General features: G+C 32.5%; 1 protein-coding gene across 1 annotated transcript in view; it reads left to right on the top strand.

Moving 5' to 3' along the window:
* Positions 1 to 16,444, top strand: part of LOC118193826 (glycine receptor subunit alpha-2-like) — a 224,040-nt gene extending 207,596 nt beyond the window's left edge. The window contains exons 7-8 of the mRNA XM_035364974.2: positions 3,092 to 3,468; positions 11,261 to 16,444. Of these exons, the coding sequence (XP_035220865.1) occupies positions 3,092 to 3,468; positions 11,261 to 11,434 (551 nt within the window). The 3' untranslated portion in view covers positions 11,435 to 16,444. The remainder of the gene's footprint in view (positions 1 to 3,091; positions 3,469 to 11,260) is intronic.
* Positions 16,445 to 18,227: the final 1,783 nt, after the last annotated feature.

Raw genomic sequence — 18,227 nt, 5'->3', positions numbered from 1 at the left:
TGATGACTGTATAATGATACAAAAGTGTAACACATTCGGGAAGGCGAAAGTTTGGACACTAAGTTCTCTAGAAGTGAAAAGCGTAGTGATTAGTCGCAATAAACTGTACTTAGGACAAAACAGTTACTTCTGTTTCGGTCTTTCTCTTTCCTTATTTGAATATAGTGATGTATGTAAGTAAATTTAGTGAATGTTTGGTTAGCTGTCTCTATATATTTTAAACTGGCGAATTGTTAATTAATAACTTTCTTATATTTCTCCAACTTAGGATTAGAGTGTTAATTTATTGCGGTACAACACACGAGTGTGGCCTTTTTGTGTAGAAATTTATAAAGGAAACTGGATAGCGCTTGCTTTACGCAGAAAGAAGAACACGGAAATCAAATGCATTCAGTTTGTTTTACTGCAAAAATAGAATCCTAGCCAAACTACTTTTATTGCGGCTTCAGTTATCCAATCATTGGACATCTCTTGTATTTGCTTAAAAAATTAAGTAAAATTTTAGGTTGTTAGCGACTCTGGCCTGTATTCTTACTGATGTGCAAATGAAGTGAGGTTTGTGACAATCGTGAAGCAACGGAAATTTTTTTGTGGCAGTTAACTATTACCATGTCAAGGATAGTCTTTATATAGTAACAACCCACTCAAAGAAAAAGGCCCGAAGAAGAGAACTTCCCGAAAAGGAAATTTCGTCTACTGGGGAGTCAATGTCGGTGAAATTTTCTTTAGTGCAAACTCAATTAAAGTTTGATATGACTAGAAATCCACTAATAAAGGAACATTCAGTCTATTCGCAAATGGTCTCATCTAGTCGGCGTTTCTGACCGGATTCTTCAAAAGAATAAATATATCTGCAAAATTAAATTTAAATTGTCCAACCTGTAGACGACAGTCAAAAACAAAAGAGCATTTTAGCAGGACTAATAGTTTAATGCATTTGTAGAAGACGAATCAGGAGAACTATCATTTGGTGAAGTCCTTTCATTCAGGTGACTACTACGACAGTTAATAACGTTCAGTCAATAAGGTAGTAAAGACCTTCGGAACATAAAGCAAAAGTTTATTTATGCCTTATTCTGCCTTAAATTTATTTCCGACATTAATTGAAATCCTAATAAAATAATTTATTAAGAAATAATTCCTATCGTTATAAGCTTTGATACGGTCACTCACTTTTGTTTCCATACCAGATATACAAGACTTTGTACTGAATTAACAAGACAAAAGATGCCGCAGTTCAAACTTTTAACAGCGAAACATATTCGTCGGAATGATTATACCTCCAATATCTAAGATTTCCTGAATAAATCTGTCTGCTGAATTTCTTTTGACCGCTTTTCTGTGACATTATTTCTGGAGATACGCAAGAACCTGATATATTTTTCAACACTTCTGGACTTCAAAACTTCTGGAGGAACTATTATTATTTTTATAAATGAGATCGTAAAGTAGCCTGCTATACAACGTATCAGATAATGCGCAGCCACAGGAAAAAAAAATTCGGAAATCACTGCCGACTATCTTATTTTCCAAGTGTCTTTTATTATTCAGTTGTACGTCTTTCCTTCCTCTACTTTTAACCTTTTATAAAACATTAATGCGCATTTTTAAGGCTCTGTGTACATTAGACCCAAATTTAAGAAAATCATATAATTAAAAATTTATAAATATGTTAGCGAAATTGTTAATTCGTTTTAAGATACTTCGTTCAAAAAATGAGCTTGAAAATTAAAAGAAAAAACATTTAGAGTTTATAAATATGCATTTTATAGAAAAACTGCTCATGGGCAAGTTTTCAGCTTTAAGAATTTTATTTCACCATAACGATAATATATAGTATATTTCAGCTTCTTCTTAACGTTTTCAGGAGAGAGAATAGAAGCAAAAATTCATGAAATTTTTTTCGAACTGGTAGGGAGATCGTGTAATCTATCACAACTTTGAAGTCGTACTTTATTATATTTTGAAATCAAATTTTACTATATTAATACCTGGTAATTCTTGAAATTTTATAATTTTTTAGCTAACATCTTCCCTCTGACGAAAGGATTATAACTCAGTGATTCTCATTTTTCCAATTGTTATGTTACGAATTTTAGAAATTTTTTGTACGAATTCATAAGGTTGTTCTTTATTTAAATACTTTTGTCTCAGTTTAATAATCTGGAAGAATATTTTGAATTTTTATTTGATTATTAAGATAACTATTTTAGCATTTATTGCAAAATCTTTGCTTTTTTATATGAGTTTGAAATCTTCCTAATATATAACATTATCAGGAAAATAATTCAGTCAGTGAATAGGTCATTAACCGACTACCTGACGGATGCACCGTTCACGACGAATTGTTTTTCAATTATCACTATTGCCTGTACTTGGGGTAAACTGTTTAAAAATATTGGCGGCAAATGAGGCTTTACATTTTATGCGCAAGCCTCAATAATTTACTGTAAATCACCGATTCAGGCTTCTTATTTTCAAGTCTATCGGAACATCAACCGAAAATAAATTTAAAGCAGCAAAAATTAGAGTATTTTACACGCGATATATATTCGCTTTTGAAGGATGCCTTTGTGGAGGAGTTTCTAAAATACACAACTCACATTTAGTCTGCACGTTTGAAAAGCCACGAAAATCTCCTCTTCCATTATGTCACACGGCGTTTAACCAGAGATGAGATGCCAGTGTTTAGCGGATGATGAGATGCCAGTGTTCTCAAACACTTCAAACAAGCTTGTAAACTTAAGACACAATGACACGCCGAATAAATACTAATTCAGAAGTCAAACAACAGAAATCAAAAACGCTCATTTTTGTTGTTTGACTTCTGAATAAGCTTGTAAACATTAAGAGTTTACACTTAAAAATTAGGTCAATGGATGTTTTCATGGACTTTTCTCATCATAGTAAGATCATTTAATCCATAGCTGTCATCCGAAACATAAAATTAATTTATATATTGGAAGTGTATTTTTATATTGTTCACAGATATTTTATGTTGTTATTTGATGATGTTGACAGAAAAGTTTAGTAACTATGCAACAGTGACGTATCTCATTAATTTCTTCGAAAATCGTTCTTTATATTTTAGGAGAATATAGTTGTCTCCGGGCTGAGTTCTATCTCCGTCGATCTGTCGGCTATCATCTCGTTCAATCTTACTTGCCTACTATATTAATAGTGGTCATCTCGTGGGTTTCATTCTGGTTGGATGTGAATGCTATCCCTGCGCGTATAACTCTGGGAGTGACTACCTTGCTAACTATTTCCTCTAAAGGCGCTGGAATTCAGAGCAATTTACCTCCTGTATCTTACGTGAAAGCAATGGATGTCTGGATGGGCGCCTGCACCACATTTGTTTTCGCTGCACTTCTTGAGTTCACTCTTGTTAACTACATGTGGAGGAAGCGTCCCGAAACTCTGCCAGGTAGATCCATGCCAACGATTATAGCCGTGAAAGCATCTAAGGTGAGTTTTAGATTTTAAAACCTTTTAATCACCAGTTTTCACATTTGATATGCGACAAAAGGCGTGCTTTAAATTTGTTCGAGGTTATATCCTTATAAATAAATTATGAAAAATATTGTGAGTACATATAATTGTCAGCGTAATCGTAACAAATGTGCCAGCCCACTGTGTTGACGAAAGGTTATCGCTAAAAACGTTTCGCGAGAACACAGTATTTTCGCAGCATGTTAGACTTAAAGGGCGAAATGTAAGCAAAACAATGGTAAAAGTTCAGATTACGTTCCATAAACAAAATTGCGAAGCGAAGTATAGTGATGCCAAAAATAGGTGATACTAAGTTTATGACGTTGTAATGCAGTCTCGAATTTTATACTACGTGTAATTTATCATTTTCTCTGAAAATAACAACAATCAGTTGTTTATTTTTGTAAATTAAAATTAAATTCATTATTTTAAATTAACATTTTTAACAATAAAGCTTTCGATTTTACTGAAAATAAGTATAATAATTTATTTACTTTGAATTAACATGACAGAATAATTCAAGTATAACATTCATTGAAATGGTTGGACATCCCAGACTCGCACACTTGAATTTCAGACAGCTTTAGTACCTTTAGAGATTTTTAAGTTTTGGCATTAATAGATATAAAAAATAAAATTTTGAACTTAAATTTACATCATAGCTCCCTTCAATTCTAATGTTTTCACAAATGGTTTTCTTGCTACACAACGTCGTAATCAATTATATACTATTACGTAGACAATATTCATTATTGTATAAAAAATTTAAGAAATGACTTGACTAATTAAAAAAGGAAGACAATTTTTTAGGGGAAATAAACATCATACACGGCTTTGATTTCATTATATCTCAGATTCTTAAAGGACATAATACTCTCTTTGCGCAAATTGACATGCCATGCATCAATAACTGGCAAATATCCAATTTCTCAAAAACAAAAATGAAGTACGAAAATAAAAACTACAAATTTGAAATAATACGCAAAGTTTCAAACAGAAAACATAACATCAAGTCAATTACAATAGAAAACACTAATTTAAGAATTGTAAGAATTGGAGGCTCCTTTCAGCCCACCTGGACACGAGTGTCCCCATAGCTCAGAAGAAGGGGCCCCGTATCTCCACAAACGAGGGCAGCCAGTAACCCAGCCGCCCCCAAACAACAAACAAAAATACTAAATTAAAAATAAGTAAGCACATCTAACACAAAATTATAAACCAAAAACAAAAACAAAACAAAAAATAAACACAAATTCACAACATAAGAACGTAGAACACCATAGATATCTAAAACCCTATGCATTAAAAAATGAAAAATTAAAATAATAATACAAAAGTTACTTATCAGATGCACGGTTGCGACTTTCGCGACTCTTTAAAATCGCCAAACTATTATATTTACCGTTAGTCAGAAACTTTATCAACAAACCAAATGAAAACAATGGAAACTCCAAATTAAAATATAAAAAATTATGATTTTAAACATAATAGTACAAATTAAAAGTATAAAAACGCTGTAAAATATGTTACTTTGGTATTCCCCATGTACACAGGTATCTGGTTTCGTTAACCAATGAGAGCAGCGATGATCGCGATTCTCCAAGCAAAGTTGAAATTTCAAAATATCTTTCAACGTAATGAAAATAAAATTTTCTGAAAATAATTTTCTGTTTTCACTAATAAAAAATACGCCGTTTTTAAAATAAACAGCAATCAGAAATAGAAAAAAAAGTGACCGAGAAATAAATATCCTACAACTCCACACTGATTCGAATTTAAAAAAAAAAAAAAAAAGAGGTTTTAGAATAATGACCCTACTACGAAAGTCAGGTTACTAGGATAATGTCATTACTCAATAATGAAATCACCAAATTTAGAGTGCACTCGATATTTCGCTTTAGTCAATAAAAACAATCTACCAAACACCCTAACAACACTTCCAAACACCCACTGTCTCTCAATGGGATGCCGTCGGTGATACTTCTTTTTCCTGAATTTAGATTAGTCAATTTAACCACCTTGTCCTCACCCCCCCCCTTATTTTCTCAGAAGTATTAAAAATATAATCCAAAATGTTCTCATTAATAAATTCACGCCAATCATACAAATGATGGGAACTAAACTGCGATGCCTTCGTTATTTCGGACGTCTCTTTCTGATTTAATATTTTGAAAGTCAAAATATAGGTCTCTTCTATAGTCAGCTTGCTGGAAGTAAACCAAGATCAAAACCTCTTATTTCGTCGACTACCACACTCTTTCCCATTCAAAATGTTTCTACAGACCCACAAGTTTCTATCTACAATATTATTTTTCTTCTTTAGTTTCAATGCGGATTCATTCTTCTCACAGCTTAAGACCGATTTCAAAAATCGTTAATCGCACAAAAACTGGAAAAAAGGGACTTAACTGTAAAAACTATGTACAAATACATCATTAATGACACCAACAGCATACCTGTCTAGAAAATCGAGGCCTAATTTCATCGAAAATACGTAGTTGATATATCTCAACAACATGCTTCACCGACATTCCAGCCATAATAGAAAAGGGAATAACATCCACGTGAGGTCCAGCAAATTAAAAGCCAACCAGCGGTCGAGCGGTAAAGTTTCTGAATACAAGTAGTTCATTTCGGAGTTCGAATCCCGGCGAACGTGTTGGCTGCATGGGCGTTTCCATGGTTTTCCCCATGTGCCTGTTTTCCTTAGAAAGTCCTCCACGAAAGTATCCTTTCCCTAAGGAAAATAGCCATTGAGTGGTTTCCCATTAACAAATGAAATCCACGTGAGAGATGTAAATGAATGAAAAAAATGACTCAGATAGAAGCCTGAGCTACTTAATCAAAATTAGAGTATCTAATTTCCTAAGGTTTACAAAGAAAAGAATTATTTTAATTTATGTTTTAAGTTTTCCTTTTCAAGACTTTTTCGCACATTGTGAGAAGTGTTTGCATAAGATCTTCATGCGTAGCGTCGATGTATTTTCCACTGTTGCCTTGTGCCACGAGACTTTCAATATGGGTTGAAAGCGCATCTTTAAATTTGTTTTGTTTGTTTGTACTTCGTTTTCCATCTGTTCTTTATATAAATTGGTGTTCTGAATCAATTCTAAACTCTAAGTAGCGATGGACACTGAACGAGGGGTTTTCTCTAACCTTCCGATTGTGAGTATTATTAAGTATACCAGTGGTGGCTAAAGTGATATCAGGCCACCCCTGACCCCTGATATTTGCAGTTATCCTGGCTATGAGATTGTCCACAGTTTACGCAGGTCATCGCCGCTTTACAAGATTGGCTCAAGTGTTCCAGCCGCTGACAATTAAAACACCTTGCGACTTGAAAGTATTTTCTGAAAGTACAAGAGCTAAATCCTGTGAGAATTCTCTAAGGTCCTATATCCTCAATATCCTCAATATCCTCGTACAGATTCTGTTGTAGGTAGATGATCCAACTGATGCCGGTTAGTTGTGCTAATAGGGTTTATGGGATGTATTTGTTCTTCACTTGCTGAGAGCACCAGACTCGCAAAAACTTCCCGTATGTCGTCTGCTGCTGCGGATGTGAGGGGTACCAAAGACGATTATTGTGTACTTCTTGACTGATGCTGAGAGTGACGGCTTTTCCTCAATCACTTTCCTGAGTGTTTCTATATTTTTTGTGTAGCTGCATCTAATTAAAAGTTCGATAGAGTGTGTGGGCTGCACTTCTTCAACAGTAATGCCCAGTTCCTTGGCGCTAAGTTCAGTAGTCAACTGTGTTCTGACTTGCTCTGGAGTTCTGTCTGTTTCTTTTGCTTTTAATAGGAGTACGTGCTCTTATAACTGTTTCATAAGTTCCACAGTACGTGCTTTTCTCTTTTTGACTTCGGTAAATGGAGTTTCTTCTGTTTCCGTCTGTTCTGGAAGGTCTTCTGGTGAGGCCGGAGCCGTTAAAGAACGATTATCGTCCACTCTTATGTTGCTGTTGCAGCAGCTGAATTTTTCCTTGAAGACTTGCACAGTACACTTCTTGTTCTGAAAAAGCATTGCGGATAGAGGTAATTAATGAACCTAGCAATTTTTTATCGCTCACGCTGAATTTGCGGCTGTGTCTTGTTTGCGTTAAAATGAATGTAGCTGGTAGCTGAGATGATTGATGGTCTCGATTCTGGAAGCTGGTGAATTGATGGTTGTGGTACGAGTCTCAGCTCGAGGGGAAACGTACATATTAATGATAGCACCTTCTGAGTTTGCGTGGGATTTTGGAGTTTGCGAGCTCATTCTAGTGACTAGCAATTATCTTGCATAAATAATAAAAGTAGGTTTAGCTCAGCAGTAGGATGGTTAATTGCACATATTTGTATGCGCTGTCACACTGAGAGACTCCTCTCGGTAGGGTACAGAGCCTCGACCGTCAGCCCCTTTATACAAGCATATACAGGTAAACTTAGAATTAAACAGTTGGAAGTACCTTAACTAAACACAATAAACACTATTAAAAAATTGCATGATAAGTATGTGCTAATAGTTGAGAACAAAACGTATGGAGGGAATGCACAGCGTTAATAAATTATTAAGCAGCTATACATAAGACAACCCAATGAAAAGGAAAAAAAAAACCAAAACAAACAATTAATTCAATTATGCAATGTACAAGGAAATGAAAGAAAACTATGGAGTACTGAGATATACAATTTACACTCCGTTAACATTATTTACATGAGTATGTTTAAATTACGATGGGTGCCACATCTACTAGGAATATTCAAATAATACAGAAATTAAAATTATAATATCCGGTAAGCACAATATTTGAGAATTAAAATGAATATATAATGTATAAAGGTACAATAATACGAGACAAACGAGGCCACTGAACGTACCTTGCGGATTTATTACAAATTTTACTACGTAAATTCTGTCACTGTAGATTTTAGCAGTGGGATAGTTAACTGTGGCATGCAAGATGAAAACTCAAAAATGCTCCAATGCAATATAACAATTTTAAAATACTACCTTATGAAGTTCTGTTCTCCTTCTGTTCCATTATAAGATCCCATAGAAAGAACACATTCTGAAACCTGCACTGTATTTTATACGTTCGTTCATGCACTAAAACCACAGATACTCACTGAATGCTACTATCCGAATTGAATGAATATTACCTAGTAGCGGAACATGGAATGGCCTTGTCTAAATTCACTCTATAACGCTGTACACACTCAGATGTAGTCATTAATTTAACCGAAGTTAATTAGTTGCATGCATAGAACGGCTTGCTAATTTCAGACTAGAACACTCTTTACGCACAAATGTAAACATAAAATTAGAAATGTTGAAGAATAATTGCTTATCACTGAAAAACTTGTTTGAATCACTGAAACCAGTTAACTTACTATTCCATGAAATTTGATTTGTGAGTTGATGGTGTCCTCCTCTGCTTAAAAAGTTCGAATGAAACTGTGTTAATAGCTAAACTTGCAGTTTTCGAACTGACTGTCCGATTTTCTTCAATTTCAGAAACTTTAGTTCCACTCGGTATTCTGTTTATGATATAATTAGATTGGAGGCGCTAAAGTAATTAGCAGCGGAAATATGACTTTGAATAAAAACGCACACTTTCTTTTGTTATCAATCCTTATTGCAGCTCCATTGTAAGTTCCCTTTGCGGTTGGGGCAAAGGGTTGCACTGCTGCACTGCGAAGGTTAAAGTTACCGGGTGGTAGCTCGGACCACAAGGAAAATTCACTAATTTGGCTATAATTATTCCGTTAATTATTGGACGGACTCAAAAATTGGCTTGAATTTCTCCTGAAATAATTTCGCATCCAACGATGTAAATCACTTTACTATCAAACGAGAAGCGCTGCTTCTAGGGAGATGAAAGTTGTAGTCCGTAGCTTTACACAATGCACAATTATGGAAATGCTTTAATAGTCCATAAAAATTTTCATAAGCGTCGCACGGTCAAAAAGATATAACAACATGTACATTAGAGCTTGTTCTTTATGATGATACTATTTTCACATACTATATCTGCATATACACGGTTTTAACTCTTTGAAATCCAGACCTTTCGCTAAGCTGTATCCTCGAAATACCAGAACCGCCCGAAATACTTTTCCAGTTTCACAGCAATTTCCTCCCCTCTCCGTCCATTAACGCAGAAAATAGGTGTGAAGATTTCCAATGACATCCTTTGTACTTTCTAACAAAGATTCCATTAGCCTTTGACCCCGTTCTTTATAAAACTATTCTGAAGGTCAGATCAACAAGCCTTTCCGGCTTTGTTATGATCACGACTGAGATTTTGTTTATTTCCGTTATTTTTATAGGAAGGAATAAATTGTTTAAAAATAAATATAATCCTTAAATTTTTAAACTGCTCTTTTACTGCTGTTTAAAGCTTAAAAGCACACTGTACCACAAAAGAATCAACAACGAAATGTCACGATCAAACAAAAGATAAAAAAAATACTTCTTAGAAAAAGTTGTCTGCAGTAAACTTATACAATGCATTTGGGGAAAGTGCACCTGCTAGTGCATACCTTAGGAGGAGGGAAGAAAAGAAGATTACAATCGCGGCCGTTTTCGGGCGGTTCTGGTTGTTTCAATGTAGGGCCGTGTCGGCGGACTAGATGTGAAGGAGTTAAGGCGGAGCGATAAAAAGACGCGTGCTACTTCCGTTGTCGCTCCCCAACTATACAGTGTAATACTAATACACATAACATTTGAGTCCTCTTTCACCATGCAAGTTTAATTGTGGATTAGGAGCCTGATTGAGAAAACAAAATAATGAGTTGCCAGAAAAATGCGGAGACGAATTAAAATAGTTAACGAAATAGGAAAGATATGAAGCAAATGTTAGATCCTTGAAATAAGAAACGGGCAATAAAACATTAAAAAATATCACGTTGTCCTTCGCTTTGTTTCTTCTTAATATGTTTCTATCAGGTGTCCATTAGTGGCTTTCAAATTTATAATCTTTTTTTTAATTATTATTATTATTTTTTTAAATACAGAGAATTAACCAAAGGTAAGTGGTATAAAGAAATTCTTAATTGTTATTTCATGCGAATGACAGATGGAGAGTAATATCAGAAATTGTTCTTTTTCATAAAATTTCACAGACAGTATATAAGAAGTAATTAAAATATTTAGAAACAGTCATTTCATTCCCCTAAAATATTTTCTGAAAAATAATTAATTTTACAGTGCCTAAGTGTATTCTCATTACTGCCTAGTTAACCATACAAGGAAATTCAGCTTATTTTCTTTATGGAAATGAATGTTATTTTAAAATAATTATAAAAATTTTTTAAGGTTTTTAATGATACATTGGTTCTGAAAAATTTTATTAGTGATCTAAGGGGAAAAAAAAACATCATAAATCGCAATGAGTAGTTTTATTCCCTGAGCTAAATTATGAAATTCGATTTCATGCCATCACAATTACTGTTGGACCTGTAAACTGTTCAGTATCAAAAATTTAAATTAGAAAAATGTAATTAGGTTTAACCTAATTACATTATGATATGGCGATTATGATGGGCGAACATTATGATATGAGTCAACAAGAGTAGGATAGGATTTATTACAAATCTAACTGTTCGTAAAAGGTAAGAATAATTGTCACAAATCCAGCTTCAAAAACCCTTAAAATGCGTACTAGTTGTCTAAATTACGTAACTTAATTTTCTTTGAAATTATTTCCTAGATGAAATTTGTAGCATTTTCCTTGAAACATATTCTCTTTGGTAAGGCCACTTCAATCTGCTTGATGTTTTAGGCAGTGCTGGATACAGAAAAGGGAGATGTGCCGGCTGTGTCCCCAGTGGTTCAAACAACAGCCAGATTTGACACCAAGCTACATGCCAAGCGTATTGACAAAATGAGCCGTGTTGTATTTCCAGCCCTCTTCCTTGGATTTAATATTGTGTACTGGATGTATTTTATGTGCTAAATGTACTGTATATTCCTACTATTTATTCTGCGCTTATAAGCTTTTCTCGTCTTAATTCGAATTTATTGTGAGGTACATGTAATGGCACTGACTGTTTATGTAGATGAATATTCTTTCTAAATCGGAATGTGTTATATTTTAGACATTTGAACGAAGTGTATTTATTTTACTTATAGAAATTTATTTATTGTGTATTGCTCATTATGACTAAAGGAAGTTTCAGGTTGTGTCAAGTAATACTAAAAAATTGTTCCCCTGTTTGTAGATAAAACGTACACAACATTAAAACAAAGCAGAGTGTATAAAAGCATTTATTTTTTAGCTTTTCGGTCACTAAATTTTAATTTTCTACCACGTAAAAATGTGTACATTTTTGAAAATATTTTCAGTGCGGTAATGTACTTAAATTGAAATCTGTTTCGTTGTAAATATTTTGACATATTTTTCAGTCTTCTTGAAAAAAAGAAATTGGAATTCTGTAAATGTTGTGAACAGTAAGTTTAGAAGTTGTTCTGTTTTTATTGCTGATGAGTATTGTTTGTTTTGTTAAAATGAAATGAAACATGCATTTAATTTTCTAGAGAACTGCTATTATCACTATTTTTCAATTTTGTGTACATGTATTTCAATGAGGATTTCAATTTTATGCAGTTTAATAATTTTCCAACTATTATGTAATGCTCAATACTTCAATGAATGCATTACGTCTCGCAAAGAAATTTTTGTAATAAGCAGGCAAAATTTTCATAAAAACGTAAGACATTTTTAAAAAATGCTCAAATATTTTAAAAACGTACTAGGTCAATCTGTGTAAACAAAGCCAGATATTATAAAAATCCGAAATGTAACTAACTGTTTTTTTTTTACAACCAATAGAATGGTGGTGCTTTCAGAACTGCATGAATTATTCTTTGAAGAAACAGGAGTTAATTATTCAAATTTCGATACAGTTTTGTATAAACTTAAAACATTTTTAATAGAAATATAAATGCATTTAACATAACATTATAAAACAAATATAAATTTTCATGCAAAATTAAGCGCGAAACTATCGCACTCTTAATTGTATGATAAGAATTAAGGGAAGTAAAGTTAACTAAATGCAGTATGTAAACAAATGAGCCATGAAAAATGAGTTTATCATTATAGATTTAAACACTGTTAAAATTGTATAATACTCTAAGAATTCAATGATCTTTTTTATGAGCATAAAACATATATTTCAAATATAAGCGTGAGCGTTTAATTAATTAATTTAATAAAACTTGTTAATAACTAATTATGTAAACTACTAAACTTTTTTAAACTTTAAAAGATACTAAAATAAATCTAGTAAAAGTTTATAATAATAAATTACAGACTATATTACGTATTATATTTAAGTCAAATATTTGTCCCATTCATTAGTTAAAGTAAGTAATGGGCATACTTTTATTCATACTTTTCTTGCTCGTAGCTGAATAAAGTCTAGAACAGTGGTTCGCAGCTTTTATTGCCCCAAGCGTACCGTTTCATCATTGATAGACGATTATTCCGCCGCTTTGCAAAACTCTAAAAATACATACACAATTTTTTAAATCTTCTGATGGCCACCAGCGAGCTCAGCTGGCATTCCGTTTACCCACCGCTGTGGGCGCAAATGAACACAGCTCACATTAAAAATTTACGATAAACAGATACACTACGTATTTGGAAGAAAGAACTGCTTAATCTCGCAATCGCCGAAGGGTTAAATTTAGATTATTGTTTAACATGTTTTCATAAATTAAAAATAAAAAAACATCGGAAATATTGATAAGTACCAAAAATTGAATAAAAGTAGTTTTTAATACTTCTAATCTAAAACTAAAAATTAACAGGTAAATAAAAGACTCAACCGCATTCTCCCTTGAAGCTATGAAATTCCTTTCCAAGGAAGTCCCTCCCCCCTTCGCTTGAGAACTTAGTTCTAGAATTGCTCACTTTTGATGAATACAGTGTATTTTTTATGAAATAAATTTCTTTTCCCTCATTTTTAAATAGTAAATATTCATGCAATAATATTAATATCTCTGTATCGATATATAAGTATGACAAAATATGTATAGGGATTCAAAAATAATTTGCATAAAAGACGAAATTTCATGTATAGGATTTTTATTAGTAAATAAGTTAAGAATATTTTTTAACTTCATTGGGAAACAATTAGCTTTAGTGTTTAATAGTAAGACATTTACCACCATTTTAGTACATCCGTGTAAAACCTACTACTTTAACTTTGTTCGCAGGTATTGTTTCATGCCTTTAACTATTTCATAAACAGTTTGAAATAACTTTTGAATTTATTTGTTATGCTTACTTTAAACAAGTACTAACTTTAAACAAAACGTAATCTGGTTACTTCACTAATCAACGAAGCAAATTAACGGTACTCGTACGTCCAAACTATGATTTACCAGTGTTTGCTTTGCCGCATAAAATGAGGTACAATTTATTAAGGGCATCACTTTTATGGCAAGTTAAATTGTATATTATGTTTCGCTATTTACTTGCACCAAAGGAATTATTTATAGAAAAGTAGCGCACAAAAGAAAATTTTTGCTTAAAAACAAATCATTTTAGAGACATTCCAAAAATGAAGTCTTTGATTCAGTTAAAAAAAGGGTTTAAACAGTAAAAGGTCTGACAGAAATTGGTTTGGATAAATTTTACTTACGGTAAAGATGCTTCCTAATGGACGGAAAGGTTTCCTGGAGGAATTTCCAAGAGCAGCTGGCTCATATTTATATACGTGTAACGTTAGTCATATTAAAAGCGTTCATTCCCTGAAAAACGACTGTGGGAAGAACTATATGTTTTCTTGATTTAAGTCATTCATCCGTGCCAAAAATGTAACAGTTAGATTATGAAAAATCGTTATTGCATATTAACTATCACTGCATTGACACTATTGATATGTATCTAACGATCGAATGGAAAGTGATGCAATATTAACATGTGATGCATATTGAAATCCTCATGTGAGATTGACTTTGTTTATCTTTATAACAATTACGTTTTAGAGTTTTTGTACAGATTTTTAATTTAAGAAGGATACTTCAACTATAACGAAGTATTGCATGGATGCTTTGTAAATAATGGATACGTTTTTGGCCTGAGTCAGAAATAATGCTTTCAAATTTTAGTAACTGTCATAAAAGTCTGATAGCGTAAAATATTCTAATTACATATTAAATCAGTTCTCTGATATTGCTTCATATAGCGATCATTTTTATCATTATTGTCAAAAATAAGACACTAGTGGTTCTATGTTATTAGCTGAAGGCGATTCTTCAGGATGCGGTGAACTTAAAATTCCGTAAGCCCTAAAGTTCATTGTATTAAACTAAAACGTCGCCTTAGAAAAGAATTTAAATAGCAAAGACCTTAAATTGGTTCAAAATATGGAAGTAATGAAAAGAGGGCACAAAGACTGATGATATCAAAATCTCTTGTTCCTAAATACGGTTCTAAAAATTCTGCAATAGAACCATATGGCAACAATTCCAGTCCTAGTCAGTGTGCATTTGATAATTTAAAGGTTTTCTAAACGTGAATTCTTTTTGCAAAACTGACACTGCAGAAAACAGAAGCCCGCCGACTATTATTGTTCCTATTTTGCAATAAAATATACAGGCAGACTGAGTAGAAATTGAAATAAAGGACAGTTTGAATTACGCTGATTTTAATTTAATTTGCGTAATTTAATTAATTCAATTAAGTAAGTCATCTAATAGTATGTGACATTGTATGCAATAATACAGTATTTTAAAATTCCATATATGAATCTAATGGAGTTCTAAATATTCTAGTCATCATACTGAGAGATAATCTTTTACTAGAATTTAAAAGGCTAGTGTACAAAAGTGTAGCTGCGCTAGTGTAATATATTCTCTTATCAAACATATCAGCAGGAATTTTAATTTACCCTCAAAAGTAATTCAAAATTTTCCAGCCACATTCTACAGAACCTTTAGTCTGAACTTGAAGTTTCAATTATTTGGTATCGTTTAATTTTACCATACGAATTAAAATTCATATTTCTTCGAAGTACTTCATTTTTGAACAAAATCATCATGAAAGTTATAAGCATTCGGAGCAATGTCACCATTACTTTGACATTTAACCTTCATATTCGACTCAACAACAATCAAAATACTGCTAATTTTTATAAGGAGTTAAAATCCGTCTACAGAGTAATATATGTTACATATAAGAGCAAATGGGAAAATGTTTTAACTTTGGTGTACATAATCAGAGAAGATCGATCAGATAAACACTAGTTATGATATAAAAATAAAAGATAACTAGTTTATCTTATTTTAATTAATAAGCGAAAGACATCAGGTCCTTAAAGTAGTTGAACTTTGGTTACTTGTTGCAGGTTGTAGTTATTTTCCTTATTTATTAAAAACATTATATATAGTATATGTAATGAGCCTTTGATGTATAAAGTAGTTGAATTATGTTGTTAAGTGAAATCCATTACTCATTAAAATGCAAACTGCATCCTAAGTTTTAATTTCACCATTATGTTTACTTCAACAGCGAAGCTGATTAGCTGATTAAGAAGATTTTCTGTAAAATGCAGTCATGCATTTAATTCTGTCTTTTGTGTCAATTGCTGTAATTTTTGTGCATGAAACTCTGTTCCCTAGGTGAATTCGTAGTACGCTTACATATGACTTTTGCAACTATAACTAAACCAGTATCATACTACAAGAAAAACAACCAGGTAATACAACGCAAGCGTTAGAAACTACTTCGGATTTTGTTTATATTTTTCAGGTAGACATTTTGCATCCTGAACATATGAAGTATTCTGTGATTCTCAAAAGTAAATTTTTAATTGACTTTATTTTCATCTGTGATCATATAAAACTCCTAATTTTAATTGTATCATAATATGTCTCACATAGAATATTGTAAGAAATATATGATGTAAATTTTAATGCTGCTAGTAAATAAATAAAAATATCATTGGTTACTGAAGTCTGGTTTATGGATTTTTTTTTAAATTTCAATGCTGCTCTTAGTAATCTTCTTCAACATTCAACATACTCTCAGTTTCTCTTCCCATGAATACGTTTTAGTGTCACGAAAACGTTATGTTTTCGATATTGTAAGCAGTATTAAAAGAACAGTTCACACATCAAGCAGCTAAAAATGTACACACAAATTGATGCAGCTCAAATTCCGCGTAAAATTTAGCTGTTAATAATTAACAGCTATTTTTAACCAGAATACCTGCAGGTAATATAAGTAGTAGTTTAATATATATCATAAATTTAATTAACCCATTTTTATAATTTAGAACTGTACCATAGCTTTTCATTTAGCCCTCATCAAAATGCAAATGAGGTGCGTCTATTTCAGGTGAGAGATTTTGAAGGTTTCAAGCACAGCGATTTTGGCACTGATATTCGCAGTTTGTACTTTCCCTCATACAGCTCTACTAAGTTAGTATTCCGACATTAGCCATTTTGGTAGCCGAAGGTAAATTGGGCCATTGAAAGTTTGAGTCAACGCTTAGTTAGGCAGTATAATGTGATCTCCAGCTACGAACCCATTTTAAATTGTATTTACAATTTTCATTATTTAACCCCGCAAGTGACAGAGTCTGATTTCTACGTACAAGCTGTGCCAGTACTAATTCAAGTTTAAAATAAAAAGGTTAAAATCTTCACATGACTTTGTAGTACTTTTCGCAGATGGAGCCATAGCACGCTTGGCAGTCTAATAGGAGCTAAAAAACTTTTCATTAGATTCCCGTAAGATAGAAACCCACAATATTATGTGAGTTTATATACATTATTAACTATATTCTTATGTTTACATAGGCTAGAGAGAAACCAAATTATAAAAAGCTGAAATCGCATATACGGTACAACATTCATTCATATCATTTCACATTGCCTATTTATAATATGAATTTCTATCTATCAATGAACTTCTATCTATCTATACATATGAATATATGAATATCTATCTATATATATTCTATCCATATATATGAATTTCTATCTATCAATGAACTATTTCTATCTATCAATTAACTTGTACTCTAGGTTAAAGTCATATGGATGTCACTGTTATTATTAATGTTGTATATGAAAAATAAAATGTATTGCAGCACAAAGAATGTTCGAAACAGGCCATTCCAACCAATTCAGATTTTAATTCAAATGGCATGACTTTTCAGTGGCATGACTTTCTCTTGAAAGCTATGTTAGTTGAATTAGATGCACTTCATATTGAAATTGCTATTCTTTTAGAGCTACCCTTAATTCTCGAAACGTTATAAAATCTAACTGAGAATTGTGGAAAATCACGCTTTCGTACAATAGCCCACTTCATTATGAATTGTTCAGATGGAGACGAGCAACATCTTGCAGAACATTGCAGACAAATACTCATAATACCTGAGCGTACCCTTAATACAAGCAACAGAAAATGACCGTGGGCTTATTTCATTAACACAGTATGCATTACAGTGATACAACTAATTATCCGATTTATGTTTACATTTGTCCACATTTCGCATCCTGCCAGCGAGACCGTATGAAATTTGTGATTGTATGCTAATATGTTTATAAATTTTAAATATTAATATAACAGTTTCATGTTTATTTTATCATAACAAATGATAAAATGTATTAGCATCTACGTAAATTTTATTTTTTATTGCATTCATGAGACACCTTACATTTTAAATCGCGCTATCCAGGCCGATAGAATTTAAGGGCATAAATTACATGTACTGCCCAACTGCTAG

The sequence above is a fragment of the Stegodyphus dumicola genome, chromosome X2 (genome assembly GCF_044657685.1).
Source record: "Stegodyphus dumicola isolate Sdum_Otavi_A_Nest chromosome X2, ASM4465768v1".
NCBI classification, from domain to species: Eukaryota; Metazoa; Arthropoda; class Arachnida; order Araneae; family Eresidae; genus Stegodyphus; species Stegodyphus dumicola.
The sequence above is the reverse complement of the archived record's forward strand: the minus strand, read 5'-3'. Positions and strand labels throughout refer to the sequence as shown.